Source organism: Trichosurus vulpecula, chromosome 2, assembly GCF_011100635.1.
Source record: "Trichosurus vulpecula isolate mTriVul1 chromosome 2, mTriVul1.pri, whole genome shotgun sequence".
In the NCBI taxonomy this organism is placed as follows: domain Eukaryota; kingdom Metazoa; phylum Chordata; class Mammalia; order Diprotodontia; family Phalangeridae; genus Trichosurus; species Trichosurus vulpecula.
Window position 1 is genome coordinate 330,397,423 of NC_050574.1, and position 27,434 is coordinate 330,424,856.

At 41.8% G+C, this 27,434-nt stretch overlaps 1 protein-coding gene across 1 annotated transcript in view; it reads left to right on the forward strand.

Annotated features, from left to right (window-relative positions):
* Positions 1-27,434, forward strand: part of HEG1 (heart development protein with EGF like domains 1) — a 120,848-nt gene that overhangs the window by 23,537 nt on the left and 69,877 nt on the right. The window contains exons 2-3 of the mRNA XM_036744756.1: positions 18,755-19,042; positions 26,751-27,065. Coding sequence (XP_036600651.1) covers positions 18,755-19,042; positions 26,751-27,065 — 603 coding nt within the window. The remainder of the gene's footprint in view (positions 1-18,754; positions 19,043-26,750; positions 27,066-27,434) is intronic.

Consider the following 27,434-nt stretch of genomic DNA (forward strand, 5'->3'; position numbering starts at 1 on the left):
TAAAAAATTAATTTGCATTTTAATAATTTTAAAATTAAATTAATTAAAAGTAAAATAATATGTTAGGAGCCTTCTATACCAATAAACAGTACTTAATGAGCACCTGTTATATGCCCAGTACTGTGAGTAATACAAAAGAAATACACTCAAGCCCTACTGAGCATTCATCCCAGAAATCTCCACAGAAAAATCTGTCATTACAATAGTCCATGCATTAAATGGGGCTTTAAGGCACTATTTTAAGGGACTTTACATAGAGTATTTAATCTGATCTTCATCACAATCTTATGAGGTCAATCAACAAGCATTTATTAGGTACTTATTAGGTACCAGGCACTGTGCTAAGTGCTCAGAAAACAAAAGAAAATGTGATAATACTCCCTGCCCTCAAGGAGCTTACATTCTAATGAAGGAGATAACATGTACATTTTATAAGATACATATGAAGTGGATACAAAGTAACCTTAGAGGGGAAGGAACTAGCTGCTTGGGGAAGAACGGTCTCCTGCTGAAGATGGTGCTTGAACTTAGTCTTGAAAGAAACCATGGAGTATGAGTATCTTAGAATGTGGTTTACACATATTAGGTGTTCAGTCAATATTTGAATGGGTGGATAGATGGTTGGATGAATGGATGGATGGATAGATGGATGACCACAGACTAAGACTTGGCAGAACACATGAAGGATATTCAAAACCAGGAACTGGGATTTTCCTTTATTAAATAGCACCCTTACCACCCTATAATTTGTAGCTAGTTTGAAGAGATAATATGATGAGTTTCCTTTGCTATCTTTTGTGTTTTATTTTATGCATTAAAGTCATTATTCTGAAAAGAGGTCCATAATCTTCAGCAGATAGCCAAATGGGAGGGGGTGTCTGTGACATACAGAAAAAAATTAAAAAAAAAATCTTCTGTCTTACATTCATTTTCCCTGTGCATCAGATACTGTTGCTAGTCTTTCCCTAGTAGAGAATTAGTGGCAGACCCAGGAATTTTTGCTCCCATTGGTTTTTTCCGACCAGTAGGCCCTTGAAACCTTTAAGCTGCACCTCCGTTCCATTATGTACATTTTTGACAACCATAAACTTTCTAGACAAATTGTGTTTCTATTATTCCCTTACAGTTACTGGGCCACTATGAAGAGGTCTGTGGAATAAATTAGCTTCAGAGTTTATAAAAGTCTCCTGCCAGAGCTGTTCAAATGTTTAAAGCCCAGACTACATTTCATTAAGTTCAACCTGCAGCTGCCGGATCTTTCTTTCTGTCTCCCTCTCCCTCTTCCCCCCTCCCCCCATCCCTTCGTTCCCCTCTCTCCCCTCTCTCCTCCTCTTCCTTCTCAGAACCAGGATGTTTTTTCTTGCCTTTTTATTGTTTCACTAACCTAGTAGGTCTCCTTTGGTGGATTGCTGCCAACCAACTTCCTCTCTTTGGGATGTGAGCTCAAGTTGAAATGACAACACAGGCGATAGTGGGAGGACTGCTCCCCTCCCTGCCGTCCCCTGACAGCTCCTGGGGTTGAAGGGTCCAGTGAGTGCTTTCTTCCAGGTTAAAGAAGGAACTGCCAGCATTTTCTCCTTTTTCAGAAAGCCGCAGGAGAGAATGCCTGAGGAGAGAATGCCTGGCGGCTTGCTAGGGAACTTTATCTTCTTTTTTGGCAGCCCCCCGGGGTATTTGCAAGTGTTACTCCCCAGCTCCAAGGACCTCAGCAGGTGTTAACTCGGGGCCAGGACAGGACTGAGCCAGTAAAGATAAGGACCCAGTATACTTTCTTTAAAAAAAATATTTTATTTTTAATTTATAGAATAAAACAAGCATTTCCATAACAGTGCAATAAAAAAGATGATTGCATATGAAATTGCAAATCTGCTATGCACAACTTGCTGTTCCTTTCAAATATACCACAAAATTATCACGGAAATTTATTTTTCCCCCATTTTTTTCTCCTCCTTCCCAGATGGCTACCATTGGACACAAATAGGTTTATATATATATATATGTATATATGTTACACACACACAAATATTATATACATGTATATATATATTATTCTATACATACCTTTATCAGTTCTTTCTCTAGATGCAGATAAGACCTGGAATCATAAAGACCTGGATTTGAATCTTTCCTCAGACACTTACTAGCTGTGTGACCTAGGCATGTTACTTAACTTCTGTGAGCCTCAGTTTCCTTAACTGTAAAATGAAATCCATGTTCTCTGACTCTCTTCTTTCCTTCCTTCCTTCCTTCCTTCCTTCCTTCCTTCCTTCCTTTTTTCCTTCCATCTCACCTAGGCTGGAAGTTTCCCAGCCACCCATGGCCTCATCCCATTGCCAATCACCATGGAAACTTTAACCTATTCTGTTTTTCCAACCGGGACTAGTTCACTTCTCCATAGGCAGCCTGGTGACCCTCTTCTCCAGGGGGCTCGTCATGTAAGTGCTGGACTTCCCTTAGAGACTCAATCAGCTTTATCCCTACTGCTTTAGAATTTCCAAACCCACGTGATCTATCAGCCTCAACCTACCCCAATTACAAGGATTACAGACATTGTTTCTTGAAAAATAATCCTCTCTCCCCCCCGCCTCTCTATATATAATATATGTATATATATAATATATGTATATATATAATATATGTATATATATGTGTGTGTGTGTATAAAACTCTATACACATCTCTATATATACACATATATAAGTTCTAAGAAACTCTCTTTCACTCTCTCAAATTCTCTCTCTACACATATATAAGTTCTAAGAAACCGATATCACATTAAGCATAAATACTTGAGCTCTCCTTTCTGTAGCTAACATCTATACAGTCATTCCTTCCTCATCATTCAAGCAGCCTCAGAAGAGAAGAGCTAAGTGCTTCTGATTACTCTTGGTAACTCCCTTGACAGACACTTGGGATCAAAGGAGTTGTTAGCCCTGGAAGGGACATTTGGAGGTCACCTAGTTTAACTTCCATCTTTTATAGATGAGGCTTTTGAGGCCCACAGAGGTAAAATGATTCATTCAAGGTCACACAGCTAACCCAACAGTTGGCAAAGTTTGGATTCTAACCCAGGTCAAAGGATCATGGGATCACAGCTTCAGAGCTGGAAGGGACCTTAGAATTCACCTACTCCAACTCCTTCCCTTTACAGAGGAGGGCCAGAGAGATAAAATAATGTGCTGGTGGTCTCACATAATAAGTGACAGTAAGTAAGGCAGTAATTAGAGCCGTAATTCTAAGCCAGGTCCTCAGACTTCCAACCAAGGGCTCTTTCCACGTGACCCTCCAGATAGAATGTTGTCTTAATCTAGCCCTTTTCCCCTACTCCAGCTCAGTTTTAAAAAGCTGGAAAAGAGCCCCTAATTTTTGGCAAGATGTTCATTCCTCCCCAGGAACAATACAGTAGCAGGCACTCCAAGATGGAGAGAGGACACAGGGTGAGAGCAAAGTGGGCACGCAGTAGGATTTAATAAATGCTTGTTGCTTGATTGATAAAGCCTCCTAGTACAGTTTATACTTTATGTTTTCAGAAGCTGCTCCAGGGGCATATGTATTTTTTTCCAATCAGAGAATAAAGCCCCAAGTCTCAACTCTTTTCACATTCTTGACTTTTCACAGCATTGCTTCTTTGTGGGGGTAAAGAACAAGGAAGGAAACTAGAATCCCAGAGAGCCCTGGACAGTCCAGATTGAGGGCCGAGGCTTTTGTTCACACAAACTCACTTGGCTCCCAAACGTTCTCCACCCAGAATCATTACATCCGCAGCGGAGTTTCAAAACACACCAGAGCAGTGGAGCCGAGTAGGCGGCCGCCTGCACAGTGTGATTTGAGGGGCCCCGGCAAGGCCCTGGCTGACCAGAAATATTCCACCAGTTCACCACCGTGCCTAAAATTCCCAGTATTTAGGGAGATGCTAATTTAGCCACGGCCGGACCAGAAGGCTCCCAGTATAACAAGAAGGGAGATAGTAGCATCCTTAACACATTGGGGGGGATTCGTTTATCAGATCTGTCAGTTTTTTCTCTGGAAAGCAGAAAATAGGACCTCGTGGGAATGGAATATGGGATACAGGGTGGGGAGGCTCTTCTCTAACTGGCCCTCAGGAAGTTACCTCTCCCATCTGTGCCTCACTGTCTTCATCTGGAAAATGAAGAAGCTGGATTAGAGAGGAATTCTTAACCTGGGGCCCTTGTATGGGGGCGCAGTGTCTATTAGATGGGGGAACCTGTGAACGTGGTTGGGGGAAAATTTACATTTTTATTTTTGTTGACCTCTAACTGAAGTTTAGCATTTCCTTTAATTAAATTTCATTAAGTGAAATTTAGCCAACTACCATAGAATTAGTAGTACCTGAGATCTGGTACCAATAGAAATCACAGATATTTTTATTTTATATCATAGTTGTTGTAGATACTTTCAAATATCATTTATGTTCATCACGACTTCAGAGTAACTATAGTCTTTAGTCCCACCACTAGCTATATTGCTATATCAAATTTTAAATATTATTATGACAGTTGTATTTCAATACAATCAGTTTTCTCTGTGCTCCTATGTATTTTATTTTATGAATTTAAAAATATGATTCTAAGTAGGCATCCAGAGGCTTTCCCCAACGGCTCTATGACATACACAAAAAGGTTAATAAACCCTAAATCCTATAATAAACCCTAAAGCTCTGTCTAGATTTGTGATTCTAGCTTTGATTCTAGGTAAGATTTGATGGGAAGCTATAGGAAAGGTGAAATGCAAGTAAGATGTGGCAACTGGCTGGAGTGAGGCGCGTAACTCCCCAGGCCTTTTCTATCTCTTGTTCTTGCTCTGGGAACAGTAATTAAATCACTACCACTATTGCTATTACCGCTAAGATTATATTGTTACTACTTCTTCTTCCATTACTACTACTGCTACCACTGCTACAACTCTAATCCTAGCTACTACAACTACTACCACATTTCCACTACCACCACCACTCCTACTAAGATTATATTATTACTACTTCTACTTCCACTGCTACTACTACCACTACTACAACTCTAATCCTAACCATTACAACTGCTACCAGATTTACTATTAGCGCCACCACCCCTGCCACTGCCACCACCACCACCACTCCTACTGCTATGGCAGCTATGATAGAGATATGATCTGTGTCAGGAAGATCTGGGTTCCAATCCTTCCTCAGACACTTAGTAGCTCTGCAAGTCACTTAACTCCACCCAGCCATAGTTTCCTCATCTGTAACATAGGAATAAAAATACCGTGTGCCTTACAGGATTGCTCTGAGGATCCGTCGCGATCACATAGACCAAGGGCTTTGAAAACCTTAAAGTGCTGTATTAATACTTGCTGTTCTTAACAGTGCTGATAGGGGATGAAAGAAGGTTCTTTTCTCAGCCTTCCCCCTCTCCCCGCACCAAACATTAGCTCATTAATTGGCAGCACTTGGTGTGTTTTTCAGCCACAAAATTTGATTGACTCCTTGTTACGCCGTAGGGGTGGGGGCGGGCCCTCTGGGAGGAAATTGTCTCTTTGGATGACACCATGCGCTCCCCGTACACACCCACTCCGCAGCTCAAAAACAATGCAAGCTAAAAACCCCCAAATCATTGGGAGGTGGCAAGGAGGTTGTCTCTGAGCAGCTGCTCATTAGGACACCCTATTCCCAGTCTGTGCTAACATCCCCGATAATGCTGGTGTACAAACAGATGTCTTGGCACGTTAAATGCTGCAGACGTGGAAATTGTCAACTTGAAAAAAAAGAAAGAATCCATACTCAAACTGCACTGTTAATTTAATCTGCATTCACCATGTGAGGGGAAGTGAGGGGCTGACACAAAAGGCTGAGAGCTCCTAGGGAGGGATGAGATTTTCCAGCTCCAAAGATACCTGCGAAATGGGACCTTTCTGGAGTCATTCTGGAGCCTTGGATTGGAATTCATGAGACAGTCAGGTTTAAATCATAGTGGCTGGTTCCCTTTGAGGGATGGGACCCACATGAACAGAAAGAGTAATTTTTGCAGTGGGGAGCACCTGCAGTCTGAGGGGCAGGAAAGAGTCAATTTGGGGGGCCCTATTTCAAATACCCTAGTGGGGATCCTCTGTCCAGGAGCTTCTTTTCTCTGTCTCATTTCCCTCTTCTCCCCACTGTTTTTCTCATTTCCATCTTTCCTCTTAGAAGAGGGCACACCTGTTCTTGTTTGTGTCCCATCCTTCTAGACTGAAAACATTGGAAGAATAGGAATATGGCGCCCCTAAACTTAATCCTCAGCTCCTAGCCCAATGCTCTGTATGCAGTAGGCATTTAATCATGGCATTGTGGAAGGCTGGAAGGGACCTCAGGGGCCAACTAGTCTATTCCTAAACTGAGGCTCAGAAAATTAAAGTGATTTGTCCAAGGTCACCCAGGTAGTATCAAAGGGAGGATGTGAAAGTAGAGAAATCCCTTCTATAACATTAATGTTGTTGGAAGACATAATTCAGAGGGACTCGCTACTAATTAGATTTGTCACTCAGTAGCCTCAGTAAAGTCACTTAACCTTTTAGGACCAAAGTGCCTTTATTTGTGAAATATGGGTGCTGGGCTAGGTGACCTCTAATGGCCTTTCTAGCTCTAAATCTGTGATCTATGGTCCTCGACATATGGTCATGCAAACTCTTGCTTAAATACTTCCATTGATGGGGTGCTCATCACTCCCCAAAAAGCAGTCCATTCCATTTTGAGAATGCACTAGTTGTTAGGTCCTCATTATATTGAGCTAAAACTGCATCTTTATAATTTGAGTCCATTGATCCTCAGTCTGCTCCGTGGAGCACCACAGAATAAATCAAGTCAACTTCCTCTCTCTAGGGCCTTCTGTTGCATCATCTGTAGAAAGAAGGGGTCATACCAGATGGCCTCTTAAAGCCCCTTCTGGCCCAGCTCTATGATCCTATGTTTTTATAGTCTCTTCTACTTGATAGTCCTTCAAATTTGTGAAATCATGTATTCTATTTCTCCTGCATCATCTCCTTTAAAGGCCAAAGAGCTTTTGGGATAGGATAATATTTTGGGGCAGGGAAGGCTTCTTTACCTTTTTTGTGTCCTGGACTCCCTTTGGCAGTCTGTTGAATGAGCCTATGGGCCCCTTCTGGGAATTCTGTTGTTTAATGCATAATCCAAGATACACAGGGTTACTACAGAAGTCCTTCTGTTGAAATGTGGATATCAAAATATTAAATAAATAAGTTTACAAGCCCCAAGTTTCAAGAATCCCTGATTTAGAGAGTCCTTCTATAGTCCTTTGCCTTTCTCTGTATATGCCCGGGCATGTCAGGAACCCAAATATAATATCATGTGCAAAACTGAACACCGATGCCCGAGATGGGGTCCGACCAGGTCAGTGTACATTGGGACTCTGAGAAGATCAAAGAGGGCAACAAACAGAGCCTGAGATTACAGTGGGAATTCTGACTGCCAGTTCAACTTGCAGACTTGGCAGTCGATTTCTGCTCCCCCCCTCCCCCACCCCAGGCTTTTTCCCTTGATTTTTAAAATTAAGACAGTTTTGGGTACAGCTGCTCAATCAGTGCTGAATTCACTGAGTTATACTGTCATCCAAAACACATTCTTCTATCTTTGCTGTCAGGGGAATTAATATCAGATGGTTGAGGTTTCTTTAGGTTTTTTATTGAACTCATGGAGGAATGATCTCTTCATCTCTTCTCCTCCCCCACAGTCTTCATAGACCACGTTTTATGCTCCATTTTTGACATCAGAATGCAGGCTTATACAATATCCAATCTTGACCCTGGAGAACTCTCAGGAGAGAGGTGGTGGATTACAGGAGCAGAATAGGGCATCCACCATCAGACATGGTCAAGGGGTTGGCTTGTTTTGCTTAACTTTGCATTACATGGGATGGTTCTGTTATGGTAGCTGGTATTGGGAAATGACAGCAATGGGGAAAAGCACTGATAGAACGGTTTTTTGGGGTGGTTGTTTTTAAGAAAAACATGGGATCATTGATTTGGAATTAGAATGGACTTTAGAGTCAAGAACCCTCAAATCCAACCTCTTCACTGAGTAATGAGCAACCTGAAGGTTAAGAGCAAGCTGAGAGGTAAAGTGACTTGCATACAGTCACACAGCTTGCAAAGATAGATTGGAGCTCAGGTCTTTGGGATTCCACCCCAGTATCCTGTCCACTGCACCAAGAGGTCATTGGTAGTGGAGATGTTCCCATTTTTTTTTCCATTTTCAAAGTCCCTCTCCAGGTTGAGATTGAGCCTTTCTTACAGAATAAAAGTTGGATCCCCCTCAGAATGAGTAGTAATACTTTCTGAAAGATTTCTGGGAATTTCCTGAAGTTCAACATTTCTGGAATCTGCCTTTTTCCCCTTTTTGAAAATTGGGACAACATTTGCCCCACTCTGGTCTCTGGCAACTCTCCTTTTCTTCAGAATTCCACAACTATTAATTATTATTAACAGTAGTTTCATGGTTAATCTGAAAGTCCTTTCAGTGCCCTGGTCCTTGAGATTTGGAACATATTACAGGTCTGTCTAGGAACTATTTATCTTTTCCAAGAAGCCAGAGTGAAAAGAAGCATTCCTGAAGCAGAAAGATCAGCTTAAATTTATATCATTTACATTTAAGGATTGCCCTGGGCAGTAGTACAAACATTGCTCATGCCCTATAAGCTCTCCTGGCAAAATTCCCTTGGTGCCCTCCTTTTCTCAATACTTTGTGGCTGCCTCTCATATCTTGCTAAGTAAAACTGCTTGTTTGTTGCTGGCCTCCTAAGAACACTAGCTTCTGGCAGTTCTTTCCTTCCCCAGAAGGCTTTGTTTCTTTCTTTTTCTCTTGACTTTTTACATTATTTCATTTTTATTTTTTCCAGTAACTCAATTTTAATTCATTTTCAGTTCTGAATTCTCTCCCTCCCCTTTACTCTTCACTCATCATTGAGCCCAAAAACAAAAGCAAAGCAAAACAAAAAATATGTATAGTCATGCAAAGCAAACTTCTACATCAATCATATCCAAAAATAGAAAGAAAGAGAAAGAAAAGAAAATATGCTTCTGTCTGCACTCTGAGTCCATCAGCTTAAAATCTGGAAGTATGTAGGATGTTTCATTTTGTATCCTTTAGCTTTGTGGGCTAGTAATTGTATTGACCGGAGCTCCTAAGTCTTTCAAAGTTATCTTTACAATTTTCTTTATAATATCTTTATCTTTACAGTATCTTTACAATATTTTAATCTTTACAATATTGTATCTTTATAATCTTATCTTTACAATATTGCTGTTCCTGCGTAAACTGTTCTGGTTCTGCCAGTTCATTCTTCCTCAGTTTATAAAAGTTTCCAGAATTGTTCCTTTTCATTATAATATTGATGGTATAATATAAATTGTTCTCCTGGTTCTGCTCAGTTCATTCTGCCTGTGTTCACATGTCTTTCCGTGTTTCTTTGAAATCATCTATTTCCTCATTTCTAACAGTACAGTAGTATTCTGTCATACTCATATGCTACAGCTTACTCAACTATTCCTCCGATGATGGGCACACTTTTAATTTTCAGGTTTTTGTGGCCATAAAAAGAGCTGCCATAAATATTTTTGTACATATAAAACCTTTCCTTCTTTCTTTGATCTCTTGGGTATAGGCCTAGCAGTGGTATAGCAGGGTCAAAGGTTATGTACTAGTCGGTAACTTTTTTGTGTATAATTCCAAATTTCTTTCCAGAACTGTTTGTACCTATTCACATGTCCACCTATAATGCATCAATGTGCCTGTCTTCCCACAGCCCCTCCAGCCTTTATCATTGTCTTTTTTGTTGGTTATCTTTACCGATATGAAGGGCCATAAGGTGGAATCTCAGAATTTCTCTTCAGAATTCCCAGTAGGGAGGGAGAGTACAGACAACAAATCTCTTCTCTGATGCTGACTAGGGACTTTGATGTGAGCGCTCTTCTTTTCTTCTCCCCTCCCCACCCCAACAATGGAGACCGTGGGGGTCATAGAAGCCTGGCTGAACACCAAAGCTCTTGCCCTACTTTGCTAGGTTCAGCAAGGTTACCTTCATATAACAAAAGAACAGCTTACATATGTATTTACAATTGGCTCTTATTATGAGATTGCATACAAAAAATTTCACCCTGATCCCAGGGTTGCCTGGAAGTAGCAGATCAAGTAACTGCAAAAATCCCCTGGAATTTTAGGTTTATTGTGGACCCAGATCCTGTAACTGTGCTACAGCTAAGTAGCAGATTTTTCTTTCTCAGAAAAAACAGAACAAAACCCCCAAACCCTCCCCTAATACTCATTATTGCCTCATTAACATTAACGTTAACTAACATTAACAGAGTAGAACATAGGCAGAATCACTCCTATTTATCCTGTACATAGCTTGCTTCCTATGCATTTGTTTGCATGGTGTTTCCCCTGTTAGATTGTAAGTGCCCTGAGGGCAGGGATTGTCTTTTGCCTCTTTTTGTATCCCCAGTACTTAGCACAGGGCCTGGTATGTAATAGATGCTTAAAAAATGTTTATTGAATTCTAGACTAAGGAGCATAAAGGGAGAACTGGAAAGGACCTCAAAGTCCATCTAGACCAACACCTTCTCTCCCTACTTAAAACTGAATAAACTTAGGTCCAGAAAGGTAAAGCCAGTAGCCCAAGGTCACACAGTTAATATATGATACAGCTGGATTTGCACCTACCTCCTGTGCCACTTTTCGCACTGCACACCCTCCGTGTTTCTATTGAAGGACCCAGGGCTTTATGAGGGTGCTGGGTGCTTTGGGAAGAGGAGCCCCTGAAAGGAAAATAGTTGGAAAATAGTAGCTTTCACCTACTTAATCTTTCTGCCCAAGGTTGGATGGATGGTCCAGCTTGGGGACCACGAGAGCACTGCCTAGTGCACCTTGAAGCTGTGGATCACAAACAGTGTTTTGAGAGGGACTATTCCTCCCCAAGGGGTCTCCCTGATCCTAGAGTCCAGACTGCCTTATCACAGTGACTTGGTTGGCTTAGAGCCAGATTTGTAGACATGGCCCTTGACTTTGTTCACCTGTCTCTTTTTGGTTTGTGCATTTTGAGTAGATGGCTATCTATGTTCTGTCCACCAAAGTCCTTTCGCTCTGTACTCAGGTAGCATTGTCTCTTCCCAGGCTTATCTCATGCAGTCTCCTATCCAGTACCATAAACCATATTTATCTGTATAGACCGTGCAGTTTCTACCTCCTTGCCCCCCCCACCCTTTTTTCGTGTTATTTCCTATGCTCAAAACGTCTTCACTATTTTTGCCTCTTTCTGAATTCTTACCCATTCGTAAGCAAAACCACATAACAAGTGTGATTGCCTAGTGATAGCACGCGCCAGTTTTTACTCTTGCAATTTACTGAATGCCATGTCCTTGAACTGGATCATATGGTACCAGTTCTGATGACTGCGTTTGATACAAGTTTTGCTCAGACCCTTCATGTTAGGTTTATTTCAGTCAATTAGCAAACATTTATTAAGCGCCTACTTTGTATCTCAGACCCTGTGCTAAGCCTGGGGATACATTTGTTGATGTTGTTAAGTGGTTTCAGTCGTGTCCAATTCTTCATGACACCACGGGGAGTTTTCTTGGCAAAGAGACTGGAGTAGTTTGCCGTTTCCTTCTTCAGTTCATTTTACAGATGAGGAACTGAGATAAACAGGGTTAAGTGACTGGCTCTGGGTCACCCAGCTAGTAAGTGTCTGAGGCTGGATTTGAATTCAGGTCTTCCTGACTTCAGGCCCAGTGTTCTATCCACTGTTGGACCAAGCTGTTATGATGCCACATTGTCAAAAAAAAAAAAAACACCAACCCAAAAAACTAAAGCATTTTTAGATGACGTTAAGAAGAAACTTCTTTTTGTGTCCCCCAAGCACAGTGCCTGGAACAGAGTAGGTGCTTTAATAAATGTTAATTATTGAATTGAGGGGCATAGTGCCAAGAGTAAAGGATTAAGGAAGGGGAGAGTTCTTTCAATACTCTGCTCTGACTAGACATTTTGTGGATGCCGGAGAACACTTAGTTCAATCCAACAGATATTTATTAAGCGCCTACTATGTGCCAGGCACTGCGTTAAGCACTGGGGATACAAAAAGAAGCAAATGATTGCCCCTGCCCTCAAGGAGCTGCCAATCTAACGGAGGCGGGCAGTGAGGAACCGCATGCAAACAAATACATACAAAGCAAGCTAGATGTTGTACAGGATAAATAGGAAATAATTAACAGAAGAAGGCACTGGAGTTAAGAAGGGTTGGATAAGTCACCTTGCCTAGACCTGCTGACTAGACAGTTTCATAAGGAGAGGAGGGAGGCTGAATTTCCCCAGGCTGAAGCTAAGGGCTGCTGTATCTTTGCTAACATCTTACCTGTGCAATAGTTAAAATAGCCTTCTGTTAACTGGACCTAGGAGCCTGACAACTTGTCCGTTAGATTGGCGACTCCTTGAGAGCAGGGATTATTTTGTTTCTGCATTTGGCTTTTCTTTGTATCTTCCAGTGCTTAGCTCAGTGCCTGGCACATAGTAGACTCTTAATAAATATTGACTGACAGATGTCCTCTGAGCTTCCTTCAGACTCTGAGGTTCTATGATGTCCACACTAATTCCACAGGCCTTCCTTTCCTGACAAAAGGGGTTTCACTTCAGATGCAACCCACAATGGGCATATCATTGTAAATGGCAGGCCTTCTGTGACAGAAAAACACCAGAGCTCACCACATTTACAAGCATTTACATGTACAAACACATCTACAAGTATACCAGTGTACGTCCCCCCACATTTTATAGAATGAAAGTGTTGTGATAAAATTTTACGTAAACTACGTTTTTGTCAATTGAATCATATTTTAAATTTATTAGAGAAGGTTGTTTAAGGAATCCTATTATAAACCACTTTGAAAATTGAAAATACTTTTTGCAAAGTGAACAATAGTTCCTGATAACGTGTGTGGAGGGGGAGGTGTTGTGGGGTGTGTGTGTGTGTGTGTGTGTGTGCGCGCGCGCGCGTGCGCGTGTGCGTGTGCGTTTATAAATCTAGATTTTCCTACACTGGATTTGCTTTGAGTCCCAGGATTAGGTATATGTGTATATTCAAGGTGTGTTGATTTCACCTTTGCAATGTCTCTCCAATATGCCCCATCCTCTCCTCTGACACTGCCACCACTCTGGTGCAGGCCCTCATCACCTCATGCCTGGATTATATCAGTAGCCTGCTGGTGGGACTGCCTGCCTGAAGTCTCTCCCACTCCAATGCATTCTTCACTCAGCCAACAGTGATTTTCCTAAAGCTCAGGTCTGACCATGCTAAACTTCGGTGACTTCCTATCACCTCTAGGATAAAATACAAAATTCTCTGGTATTCAGAACCCTTCATAATGACCCTCTCCTTTCCGCACCCCGCCCTCCCCCCCCACAAGGCTTTCAGTCTTCTCATACCTTACTCCCAGACACATATTTTTCAATCCAGTAACATTGACTTTCTAGCTGTTCCCACAAACAAGTCTTCTCTGGGCATTCTCTCTGATTGACCCTTATTCCTGGAATTCTTTCTTCCTGCTGGCATCTTTTTCCTCTCAACTAAAGCCCCATCTTCTACCAGAAGCCTTTCCTAATCTCTCTTAATTCTTGTGCCTTCCCTTTTTCATTATTTCCTATTTAACCTATCTCCACCCCCAGTTTCAGTGATCGAAATTTATATTCCTTTGGGCAGGGCTTATGAGCGAGATTTCTTCCTTAAGGACCTTGCCTTAAACTGAAATCACTCTGACTCTCATGTTTTGGCGGGAAACCAGGAGGATTGAATTTTTTTTATGACTAGGTAAAAAAGGCCACTCTCTGCCTCATTTCTTACCTGGCCTTAAAGTGATGAGGTCAGGGAACCATATGTTTTTAGGGGTGATTGAGACCCCAGAATACCAACATGCCAGGCCCTGCTCGAATGAACTCAACCCAAGCCTTCTCACAGCCAGAAAAACCCAAAGTTTATTACAGATTCACCATATTGGGTTCTCTTAAGAAATCTCACAATTTGTGATGCTCGTTTTCACAAATGGTCCTGATTAATCTGAGCTGAGGTAGATTGAATCTGAGCACTTTTATGGAGGTAAGATGAAACTTATATACACAAAGATTGTGGGAGGGATCTAGGGTAGTCCTGGGGTGATGGGAGGAGGGGTTTAGGGAAGGTCTTGAGGAGGAGTCTAAGGAGGAGGGACCGGGGTGAGGTCAGACTCCAGGAACTGAGAATGGAATTAAGGGTGGGAAGTAGCTGAAGGCTACCTGGAGATAACCGACAATGCGGGGCTAGGCTAGTTTAAGGGTAACAGATTTGGGCATAGACACTTTGATAGGATCAAGGGTAGAAACTAGCCAGACAGCGGAGGGCCAGGCTAGGTTAAGAGTAACCTAGCCTAGAGACTTGGGCCTAGCAATAATGAAAGGCTTATGGCCTCAGGCAAACGCCTCATCTACTGGGAAGATTCAAGGAGAGTTCAAGGGGGCTCCCAGAGTCTCAACTCCATCAAAAGGACATTGCCTCAGTCAAACTGAGACCTGTTAAATACCTTAGCTTAAAAGGCCAAGGTCTCCCACTTCATCCTGGGCTATCTCCAGTCATCCTGATCTATATCTTGTCACCGGACCCAGATGGCTCCAGAGGAGAAAGTGAGGCTGGTGACAGCCCTACCTCACTTAAATTCAACTCACTTGTATGTCATGGCAGCACCTCCCTGAGAGCAGAGGACAAACAACAACTTTTGACCTGTATATATGTTTGTACATATTTGTTTTCTTGTCTCCTCCTGTAGATGGTGAGATCCCTGAGGGCAGGGCCTATCTTTGGCCTATTTGTACTTTGAATGCTTAGCACAATAGCACAGTAGTACTTAATAAATATTTATGACTGATTATTGAAAATGTTGAAAGGGATATTGTACTTTTACACTACTGTCCATGTGTTGGCTTGGCTGGGGACAAATGATAAAAGCTCATAGAATCTGGAGATAATCTTTTTTCTTTCTGTTCTTGCTAACACTTGCTAATCTGCAAGTGTGGTAGGTTGGTACTGGCAAATGACGCAGAGTTATAGAGCTGGCAGGGGCCTCAGAGAATATCTAGTTGCTTGCTGCATCGCCCTGCTCCCTTGTAATGGCCCCAGAAAATGAGCATCTAGTCTTTACTGGAAGACCTCCAACACCTTACAAGGGAGGTAGCATTTCATTTTTAGACAAGCTTTAACTATCAGGAAATTTTTTCTGCAGGTTAAGCTAAAATCTATCTCCCTGGTTTGTTCTTGAGTGTTTACATTATTTTAAAATTTGATTAATTTCTTTCGGTATGATGGAGCTAAAGATAGTAATGAGATCATATTGGGCTCATCCATATGAAATATGATATTTAGCTAAGTCACTCTGTGAGGCAAGGCCTGTGTTCTAGAATGGCTTGATTCTCCAGTCTAAGCTTTTCCTTCATCCTGTATCTGCATGAAGTTCAGGAGAGCAGAGATTTGATAGTTCTTTGATTAATTGACTAACCGCGTAGAATCAGCTAGATATCCAACAAAGGAGACTTTGGTTTGCTTTTCTAATAGTGTGGGCGGTTTTCATCCTAACGTCTAGCTTACCCAGTTCCCCTTACGACAAATAGGACAAATGTGCAAGGTCACTGCATGGATGGGGAAGTAAAGTCTGTTGCTGTAGAACTAACTCAGTGTCTCATTTTGGAGTTGACAGGGGGTCGACACAGGGATTGAACCATGTTAGATCTGTACCAGCCGACTGGACACAAGCATTAGACAGTAAATAGTATGGTGGCACAGCTCTGTACATTGACCAGATTAACTGTATAGTTGCCAGATCTTTGTTTTCCTTCTTGCTGCTTAGACACAACCTTATGGTCAGAGACTGCTGGAAATATGGTTATCAGGCCCTGTGCAGAAGAAATCCAGAGATGGGCCTTGGGCTGTATCAAAGGCATTCTTCACTGTTCTGAATAGACAATGGGTCCTTATGGTCATGGCTCCCTTCTTCCTTCTCCATTTTCTTAAAATCTTTGTAAACTCACATTTCCCCCCCCAGAGAGTGCTCTTATTTTGTTCTTACTTTTATTTATTTTTAAATAAACATTTATTTTCTTTCCCTCTCAAATGTACAATTAAAAAAAGGAAAAAAGAAAGCACTCATAAGAAATGTACATAGTCAAGCAAAATAAATTCCTACATTAGACATGTATAAAAATCTGTATCTTATTGTGCATTTTATGTTCATCAACTCCAGGAGGAGGGTATCAGGTTTCATCTTTATAGAGTTGTGGCTTTTTAGTCAACAAGCATTTATTAAGTGCTTATGGTATACTAGGAACTATGCTAGGCAATGGGGATACAAATACAAGCAAAATGAACAACAGCTCCTGCCCTGAAGGAGCTTAAATTCGAATGGGAAAAGACTCTCTCTCTTTGTGTGTGTGTGTGTGTGTGTGTGTGTGTGTGAGCTGGGGAAGCACAAGGGAGAGAGGGATTGGGATAGGGCCCAAGTGGCCCCTGTAATTGCATTGATCAAAGCTTCTAAGTCTTTCAAATTTGAAATTTTGAAATTGTTCCATAAATTGACCTCTTGGTTCCACTCACTTCCCTTTGCATCAAGTCACAGAAGCCGTCTCAATTTCCTCTTAACTACCCATCTCATTATTTCTTATTGATACAATGATATTTGGTTACATTCCTATCCCACAGTTTGTTTAGCCACTTCCCAAAAGGTGAGCATAGCCTTCTTTTCTAGTTTTTGTGCTAGCTAGTAGAAAAGAGCAGCTGTTGATATTTTTGTGCAGATGGCCCCTTTTCCTTTGACTTCTTTGAGGTCTAGGTCCCCAAACAGAAGTATTCCTGGGTCGAGAAGGATCCACAGTTTAGTTAGTTTGGGGACATAGTTCCAGACTTTTAGCATTACCAATAGTGCCTTAGGGTTCCTGTTTTCTGCAGGGGAGGATTTTTGATGTTTATGAGTCCCCAGTAAGACTCAGGGCTTCACAGTATCTTACTGGTTTGTTGTGCTGAGTAGTGTCCATTTTCCATCACAAATAGATGGGATCTTTGTTTTCTTAAACCCAAGTTGATGATGCCAGTGTGTCCCTTTGGCAGGACAATAAACAAGAGGAAACCTGAGTCATCTTTGACCCTTCCCTCACCTCCTTTACCCATTATTTCTAATCAGTCAATAAATCCTATTGATCCTCCCTTCAAAATGTCTCTTCTCTATTACCTCTTAAAGGCTCACAATATCTTAAGATCCTAGATTTAGAGCTGGAAGGGACCTTAAAGACAATCTAGTCCAATACCGTCATTTTACAGATGAGGACACTGAGGCCCAGAGAGGGTAGGTGGCTTGGCCAAGGTCACCCAGGTAGTAAGAGACAATAGCAAGATTTCAATTCTGATCTTCTGATTGCCAAACCACAGCCATCCCATTATTGTAGTCAGGGTGTCAGGTGCAGCAACCTCCTAACTGTTTTCCACGCATCTATTTTCCTACTCTCCCTGTCAGTCCTACGCACTTCCACCAAATAAGTCTTCCTACAACACAGATTTCATTGTAGACTCACAGAATGCTAGAGCTGGAAGCCAATTGATTGGAGAAGAGAATCTTGTACAACCCCTTCATTTGACAGATTGAGAAAATTAGTTCTGAGCTGATCTTCATCGAATTTCTTTCTGCTGCTGAATGTCTCCACCGCCATTCTCCCTGTGAGAGTCAGAAGTATATGAATGACCTCTTCCTCCTCCCATTATACACACTAGGAGGGACTTTGGTGCACTGTTTTTGCAAGATGGCAGCCCTTTGGTCCATAGAAGAGTTAAGCCTAACCTTCAACCCCCCACCCCCATCAGGATAGAACCTAGCTGTCCACGATTGTATCCTACTTCTCCCCTGACATGAAATTCCCTTTCCCCACTCTCTCCAAATGTGAACATTCTACAAATCCCATCTTTTCCATGAATCCCATGTCAATTTTCCCTTTTTTGAACTCCTCTTGTATGTAACCAATCTCTTTGGTATTTGATCATATCCCACCTCCCATTGTTACTTAAACAATGTCATGTGTATTTGTTTTGATAGAACTTTTTGCCTTTCCAAGATTTTTATAGTGGGAAGAGAGTTGGATGTGGTGGTAGGAGACCTGGGCTCAAATCCTCACTCTCTTCAGTTTCTTCACCTGCAAAATGCTCTATCCACCTCACAGAAGTGTTGTGACGGAAATATTTTGTAAACCCTTAGAGAGCTGAGGACAGGAGCTTATGATCCATCTGATACTTTTGTCTCTCATCCAGTATCTAGCACAGTGCCAGATACTCAATAAATATTTTAAAATGAATGACGTGACAGCTAGAGGGAATGGACCCTTGATTTGAATACTATAGACAACGACCGGCTGAAAAAATTCTACCAATGCAGATGGGCACTTTCTCTGCAATTTAGACTCTTGATAGGTTAGGTGACTTGCCTAAGGTCACATAGCCAGAATGTAACAGAGGCAGGATTTGAACACAGGTCTTTCCAGCTCTGAAGCCAGCTCTTAATCTACTGTGCCACTTGTAGCATTGAATGTAAGATGGAATTATTTCACATGTAGCCAATGCTTGTGAGCAGAGTTTCCTTTCAGTCATCTTTCTGAAGGCTCATGTTATTAGCTTTATGGAAAGCAGAAAGTCCTCACTTGATTATTTTCTTATTCTTTCAGCTGCCGTGAAAAGTCACAAGCCAGATAAAAGTTCTGAGCTCCAAAGAGAAAATTTCACAACTCCTTCTCTCAATTACAAAAACATTTCGACTGTGGTCCTTGAAGGTCTTGAGACATTTCAGAATTCCAGCAACAACAGGACCACACTGGATGCCCCGGGAAGCGTCACTGTAGCATTCGAAACATCAAAATCCAGAGGGAGTACCACCAGTAGGATGAGTGATACTCCATCGCTTGGGCATTCTTCAGAGATACCCTCTGTCCCGTCCTCTCGGAAAAACCCCTCAGGTATGTTCATGGTGCTCATGTTTGAGCTATGTGAAAAATGGTACTTGGAGTAAGCGGGGTGGGGGGCGGGGGGGAGGCGGGCAGTGGGGTTGGGGAAGGGCAGGGGAAGATGCTACAGGTTTAGGGCCATGAAACAGTGAAGTGAACTGGCTTAAACTTAGGTGAGTCTGTGATCTTATATCGGTTCTCCCTCTACCAGAGCTGATTGTAATCCCTTCCTTCCTTCCTCTCCTGCGTAACCTCATTCATTGACATTCACTCTGAGCCAGGAGCTTCATAGTGAAATGGGTGAGAAAGGAAGAAAGAAAAAAAAAAGAAAGGAAGGAAGGAAGAAAAGGAGGGAGGAAGTGAGGAAGAGAGGGAGGGAGGAAGGAAGGAAGGAAAAGAACGAAAGGAAGAAAGAGAAAGAAAGGAAAGAGAAAAGAAAGACAGGAAGGCAGGAATCTAGCTAGTAAACCCCAAGTTAACTGGGGGGCTTTTGGCCATCAAAATTTACCTTCCTTTGGAGAGGAGAGGGAGAAGACAAGCTGAGCTACACAACTGCCTGAGTCCCCATTCAGGCAGCTCCGAATACTCACAGGTTGTGTTTGTCCTTCATTTTTGAAGAGGATCATGACATTGGGAAAATGATGACATGACTTGCAGTTGACTTTGATTTGAGTGAGGGAGAGATGTGCACAGTCAACAGCCTCACTTTCTTCTCCAGAGCCATCTGGGCCCAGTGGCCTGATATTCTCTTTTGACTAGAAACCCTGAGGGTCTTCCCCTCTCAGTTTGATTTTTTTTCTTTTTACTTCTTTTATTTTAAAAATTTATTTATTTATTTATTTAGTTTTCAGCATTGATTTTCACAAAAGTTTGAATTACAAATTTTTTCCCCATTTCTACCCTCCCCCCACTCCAAGATGGCGTATATTCTGGTTGCTCCATTCCCCAGTCAGCCCTCCCATCTGTCACCCCACCCATCACCCTTTCCCTTCTTCTCTTGTAGGGCAAGATAAATTTCTATGCCCCATTGCCTGTGTGTCTTATTTCCTAGTTGCATGAAAAAACTTTTTTTGTTTTGTTGTTGTTTTTGAACATCTGTTTTTAAAACTTTGAGTTCCAAATTCACTCCCCTCTTCCCTCCCCACCCACCCTCCCTAGGAAGGCAAGCAGTTCAACATAGGCTACATGCGTATCATTATGTAAAACCCTTCCACAATACTCATGTTGTGAAAGATTAACTATGTTTTGCTCTTTCCTAACCTATCCCCCTTTATTGAATTTTCTCCCTTGACCCTGTGCCTTTTTGAAAGTGTTTGTTTTTGGTTACCTCCTCCCCCCGTCTGCCCTCCCTTCTATCAAGCCCCCTTTTTTATCTTCTTCCTCCTTCTTTCCTGTGGGGTAAGATGCCCAATTGAGTGTGTATGGTATTCCCTCCTCAGGTCAAATCAGATTTACTGATTCCCCCTCACCTGCCCCCTCTTCCCTTCCTACAGAACCACTTTTTCTTGCCACTTTTATGCGAGATAATTTACCCCATTCTATCTCTCCCTTTCTCCCTCTTTCAATATATTCCTCTCTTATCCCTTAAATTGATTTTATTTTTTTAGATATCATCCCTTCATATTCAACTCACCCTGTGCCCTTTGTGTGTGTGCGTGTATATATGTATATATATATATATATGCATATATATATTTTATATATACCTACATATATACATACATAGACACACACATATGTATATATATGTATACACACACACACACATATATATATATATATGTATATATACGCACATTCCTTTCAACTGCTATGATATTGAGGTCTCATGAATCATACACATCATCTTTCTATGTAGGAATGTAAACAAAACAGTTCAACTTTAGCAAGTCCCTTATGATTTCTCTTTCTTGTTTACCTTTTCATGCTTCTCTTGATTCTTGTGTTTGAAAGTCAAATTTTCTATTCAGCTCTGGTCTTTTCACTGAGAAAGTTTGAAAGTCCTCTATTTTATTCAAAGTCCATATTTTGCCTTGGAGCATGATACTCAGTTTTGCTGGGTAGGTGACTCTTGGTTTTAATCCTAGCTCCATTGACCTCCAGAATATCATATTCCAAGCCCTTTGGTCCCTTAATGTGGAAGCTGCCAGATCCTGTGTTATCCTGATTGTTTTCCCACAATATTCAAATTGTTTCTTTCTGGCTGCTTGCAGTATTTTCTCCTTGACCTGGGAGCTCTGGAATTTGGCGACAATGCTCCTAGGAGTTTTCTTTTAGGGATCTATTTGAGGAGGTGATCTGTGGATTCTTTCAATTTCTATTTTACCCTCTGGCTCTAGAATGTCAGGGCAATTCTCCTTGATAATTTCTTGAAAGATGATATCTAGGCTCTTTTTTTGATCATGGCTTTCAGGTAGTCCAATAATTTTTAAATTATCTCTCCTGGATCTATTTTCTAGGTCAGTGGTTTTTCCAATGAGATATTTCACATTGTCTTCCATTTTTTCATTCTTTTGGTTCTGTTTTATAATATCTTGATTTCTCATAAAGTCACTAGCTTCCACTTGCTCCAGTCTCATTTTTAAGGTAGTATCTTCTTCAGTGGTCTTTTGGACCTCCTTTTCCATTTGGCTAATTCTGCCTTTCAAGGCATTCTGTTCCTTATTGGTTTTTTGGAACTCTTTTGACATTTGAGTTAGTCTATTTTTTAAAGTGTTGTTTTCTTCAGTGTATTTTTCAGTATTTTTTTGGGTCTCCTTTAGCAAGTCATTGACTTGTTTTTCATGGTTTTCTTGCATCATTCTCATTTCTCGTCCCAATTTTTCCTCTACTTCTCTAACTTGCTTTTCCAACTCCTTTTTGAGCTCTTCCATGGCCTGAGACTAGTTCATGTTTTTCTTGGAGGCTTTTGGTGTAGGCTCTTGGACTTTGTTGACTTCTTCAGGCAGTATGTTTTGGTCTGCTTTGTCACCAAAGAAAGATTCCAAAGTCTGAGACTGAATCTGGGTGTGTTTTCGCTGCCTGGCCATGTTCCCAGGCAACTTACTTGACCCTTGAGTTTTTTGTCGGGGTGTGACTGCTTGTAGAGCAAAGGGTACTTTGTTCCAGGCTTGAGGGGATGCACCGTTGATTTCAGAGCTATTTCTATACAGCCAGCTCTGCCACTCCAGCACTCCTCCTTCCTCAAGAACCACCAACCTGCACCTGATGCAAATCTTCAGCAGGCTCTGCACTCCTGCTCTGATCCACCACGTGGGCCTGGGGCTGGAAGTAACTGCAGCTGCAGTTCTGTAGCTGCACCTCCCCTGCTGCCCCTGGGGTGGTGGCAGAACCATGAACTCTGTCCCCTGCAGCTTTTCCCACTAACCTTCTCTGTTGTCTTTGGTGTTTGTGGGTTGAGAAGTCTGGTAACTGCCACAGCTCACTGATTCAGGGTGCTAGGGCCTGTCCTTCCCGGCTCCTGGTCTGGTTGGTCCTGCTGCCTCCCACGCTGAGCTCTGCTCCCCTCCACTCCATGCACCAAAGACCTCATCCAGCGACCATCCAGGCTGTCCTGGGCTTAATCCCTGCTTCCCTCTGCTATTTTGTGGGTTCTGAAGTTCTAGAATTTGTTCAGAGCCATTTTTTATAGGTTTTTGGAGGGACATGGTGGGGAGCTCACGCAAGTCCCTGCTTTCCAGCTGCCATCTTGGCTCTACCCCCGGAAGTCTCAATTTTTTTTTCTTTTTTCTAATTAAAGGGGGCATCCCTTGATTGACTTCTTTAAAAGGCCTATTCACTAAATGGGCATTACCTCACTAAAGTGAGAATCTGAAAAGGCCTTAGCATAAAGGGGCCAGGGTCTCCCATTGCATCCTGGGCCATCTCCAGATATCCTGATGAATATCTGGTCACTGGATCCAGATGGTTCTGGAGGAGAAAGTGAGGCTGGTGACCTTGCACAGCCCTCCTTCACTCTAATCAAAGCCAATTGCAAGTCATGTCATCATTTCCCTGATGCTGTGATCCTCTTTGAAAACGAAGGACAAACACAACAAGGGCAATCCTCATTCATATTCTTAAATTGTCAAGAGAACCCTCCCCTCCCAACATGTTGGGTGGATCCCCTTTGGAGAGGCTTGGATGGGTTGTGATCTGCATTGCTGCTGAGAATATCCACAGTCATAGGACCATTGGGCTATTTGAATCCTTTCTTCCTTCTGCTCAGTGTGTTAGGAACCATTTGTTTGTTCTTTCAATAACTTGAGCATACCATTGCTGAGTGCAAGAAGTCCATTGTCATCATTCTTGATACACTTTCTTTTTTGGTCATGCTTGTCCTTAATGATGTCCTTCATGCCACCTCTCATGTGACAGTCATCATAAATGATGCTCTGTAAGCCTGCTTACAGACTGTCTTTTCCCCCTGTCCTTTGGGTCACTTGCAGTTTTGGTGGGCATTTTTTGGAGGTTGCGATGTTTCATGGCTCACAACCACATCCTTATAGTAACACCAATAGCAATATTAATGATAACATAATAATGTCTCACATTTCAGTAAGGCTTGAAAAATGCTTTATATACTTTATCTCATTTGATCCTTAAAATGACCTTGTGAAGTAGGTGCTATTTTACAGATGAGAAACTGAGGTTGATTGTTTAAGTGATCTGCCCAGGGTCACACAGCTGTTAAGTGACAGAAGCAAGATTCTTTTGTTAAAGAGAATGGTTTTTGTAGGATGGGATCATTGAAGGCCCTGTACCATTTCTGAAATGTGATCCCAACTGATTTTCTTCATTCACCTTTGGATCCAACTCTTTGTCTACTTGAAATATTTCAGATATGTACATGGAGAGATGAACTCAATGGGCTGCATGTCCAGTTTCATGTCGTGATTACAGTAATGTGCCCTCTTCATCTACTTCGTTTTTTAAATATTAATAATTAAACTGATCTCTTTTGAATATTGGCTCAAATAGGATAAAATCTATGACTCTGGCTCCCTTTTATCCATGCGCTACTTAACTGAACCAGCTATTCCAAACTGATGAAGCCCTCATACATAGAGGGCCTAGGCCTTAGGGACTCACTAGTCCACAGACAGTATATAACCATAACCACATCGAGACATCTAGCCACATGTTCTTTTGGTCTCAGAGGGACCAGATGGGAGAATGTGGACAATCTGGGAAAGCTTCCAAGAATGTTCATTTGATTTTTGTGTGATTGTGTTTTGTGATTTTTTTTTCTCCCCTTAAAGACAGCTTAAATGTTAGCTGCTGGGAACGCTGCCACAAAGATCTGTGACCTACACAGCTTGATGGATGGTAGTTTTTTAACAAAGAGTTTTGTCAAGAAAGCACTGAATGATGGGTAGGATTTGCACAGGCACAGAGGAATGGGGAATGACAGTAGAGGTGGGAGGAGGGGACAAATAAATAAAGGCACAGAAGTGGTAATGAAGAGTTGTTATTGTTGTTGGTCTTTTGTTCTCAAAGAGGAATGTGACAATGTTTGTAGGAAAGTGAGGAGAGTAATCTGATGACAAGGGCATGGCTTAGAAAGGACATTTATAAATTGGAGAGTATCCAGAAGAACACAGTCAGGATGGTGAAGGTCTTTGATTTCATGCCCTGTGAGAATCAGTTGAAGGAATTAGAGATGTTTATCCTAGAGAAAAGATTTGGGGAAAGGGATAAGGGGTGGGGGCATGATACCCATATTTGAAAGTCTAGGCTCTGTCTTTTTCTGTCTTGTTCTCTTTCCACATATATGAATATATATATATATACACACATATGTGTATATGCACATATACACATATACATTGTTCAATACATTTATGTATACATATATTGTGCACACATATATATGGAAAGAGAGGGAGAGACAGAGAAACTTAGACAGATACAAAGAGAGGAAGAGAGACAGAGAGACAGAGAGAAAAAGGGAGAGAAAGACAAAGAGAGAGAGGAGAGGGGAGGAGGGAGAGAAGAAGAGACAGACAGAGACAGAGAGAGGGAGGGGGAGAGACAGAGACACACACAGGGGGAGGGATGGAGGGAAGGAGAGAGAGAGAGAGAAAGAGAGAGAGACAAAAGGAGAGAAAGACAGAGAGAGAAGGAAGAGAGAGAGAGGGAGAGGGAGAAGAAGAGAGAGACAGGAAGACAGAGACACACACAGGGGTGGGGAGAGAGAGGGACAGAGAAATAGAGACAGAGACAGAGAGACAGAGGGAGAGAAAGACAAAGAGAGAGAGAAGGAAGGGAGAGAAGAAGAGAGACAGAAAGACAGAGAGAGGGAAGGGAGAGACAGAGGCATACACAGGGAGGGAGGGGGAGAGAGAGAGAGAGAGAGAGAGAGAGAGAGAGAGAGAGAGAGAGAGAGAGAGAGAGAGAGAGAGAGAGAGAATTCATTTCACTTGGCCCTAGACAGGACTAGAAACACTGGGTAATCATTGAAAAAGAGGCACATTTATGCTTGATGTAAGGAACCTCTTTGAAACAATGAATGTTCTCCTGAAGTACCTGGGGCTGCTTTAGAATACAGTGTACTCCTTCCTCTCTTGTGGTCCTCAGGTGAGTCCTAGATGCCCGCTTAGGCAGTTGTAGCGTGGCAGGAGCTGGCTGGATGGTGATCAGCACTCTTAATGCACATTTGGACAGCGCTAAAGGTTTACAGAGCAATTTTCTCACAACCTCATAGAACCTGCTTGTGTCATGAGTCCCTTTGTTAGTCTGGTGAAGCCTATAGACCCCTTCCCAGAATTGTTTTTAAATGTATAAAGTAGAATACATAGGATTTACAAATGAAGATCAATTATAGTGAAATACAGTTATCAAGATATTAATAGTTCACAAACTCCAGGTTACGAACCCCTGATATCAGTCAAGGATTAGGAAACTAAAATCCTGGAACATACAACTGAGTATGAGACAGGTAGTTTATTCCTATACAGGAAGAAATGCTAGACATAGAAGAATCATAGTCCATATTAGTAGACTTAAGGAGAGGAACAGAATCCAGTAAAATTTTTTCACGATGCTTGCAATCATCCGGGAGGCTAGTATTTAAACCTCACCAGGATATAAGGCAGCATTTATATTCTGATGAGCTCCCAATATTTTGTGTGGAGAGCAGTAGCAGGGTCTCCAAGATGCTGAGATAGCACAGGACCATCCTCCACCCCTTGCATGATATCACCTGGAGAGCTGCAGCTGAGAGAGCCAAGCCAAAAGCTCTCTCCTCCTTTTAAAAGACCCACTGAGTCATCAACAACTCTCTCCTCTTTTTAAAAGTCCCACTGAGTCATCAACAACTCTCTCCTCTTTTTAAAAGAACCATCGAGTCATCAACTTTTCTGGATCAGAAACCACTTTGGGGCTCTTTGTTATTTCAGATTTTTGAATCCTGTAGCCTCGAATCATACCTGCCTGGAAGCCAGTTAATGAAAAAAAGAAAAGAGAAATTAAAATACATAGAAGAAAACAAAATGAAATTCAGAAGGAATACAAAAAGACAATTTTGTTACTACTTTGTTAATAAATACACTTTAAAAAATATGTAACAGAAATTTATTGTTTCTTATGCAGTCCTCTTTTTTTGTTCTTCTTTGTATATGTTTGCGCTTGGTGGTGATTATTAAGTTCATAATAAAAACATTTCCAAAAAAACCAATTATGACATTTATGGAGTTGTGGTAAGCCGCTGAAATTTTCATTTTTCCTTATCTGATTTCAGCCCTGGAAAGCTTCCATCAGGCATCGAGCAGTTTAGAGTCAGAAGGAAGGACTGCCACCATCTCAGACTTCCTAACAAGGGGAAAAGAGAGGACATTCAGGTCTTTAACCAATATCACTCCGTCCACGGAAGCTGGAGAAGGAGCTATTCCTTCTACAGAAACATCCACTCCTTCCAGTTTGATGCATCCTTTGACTTCTGCATTGGAGACTGAAGGACCAAAAATCTTCTCTCCTGGGAGAAATCACACAAAACAGCCATGGCCACATTTCTCCAGGACATCAACTCACCCATCTCCTTCAACCAAGTCTTCATGTGAGTATTTACTGTAGTCACAGAGTACCCTCACTGCTTCTCCATACCCAGTGCATAGACTCCATTTAAGAGCCCATGAAGCCTTCCTGGACTACTCAAACCCCCAATAAGTTTAATATATATTATTGACAATTTTCTCCATCACTTCAACAAAACAACAAAACAGTCAGTCTAACCATTATTGATAACGTTGGTTGATTTCCCAGATGTGGATGCTAACACTAAAATTTAGCGATTGTTTCTGTGTAAGCCAATTTGAGTTGGCTCCAGCTTACTCCTGGTTGCAAAGCAGTATTGATGACAAAGCATTAGTGTGTTTCATTTTAAGAGGGGTGGCAGGGTTGGATTGGATCTAGGTTCACATCCTTT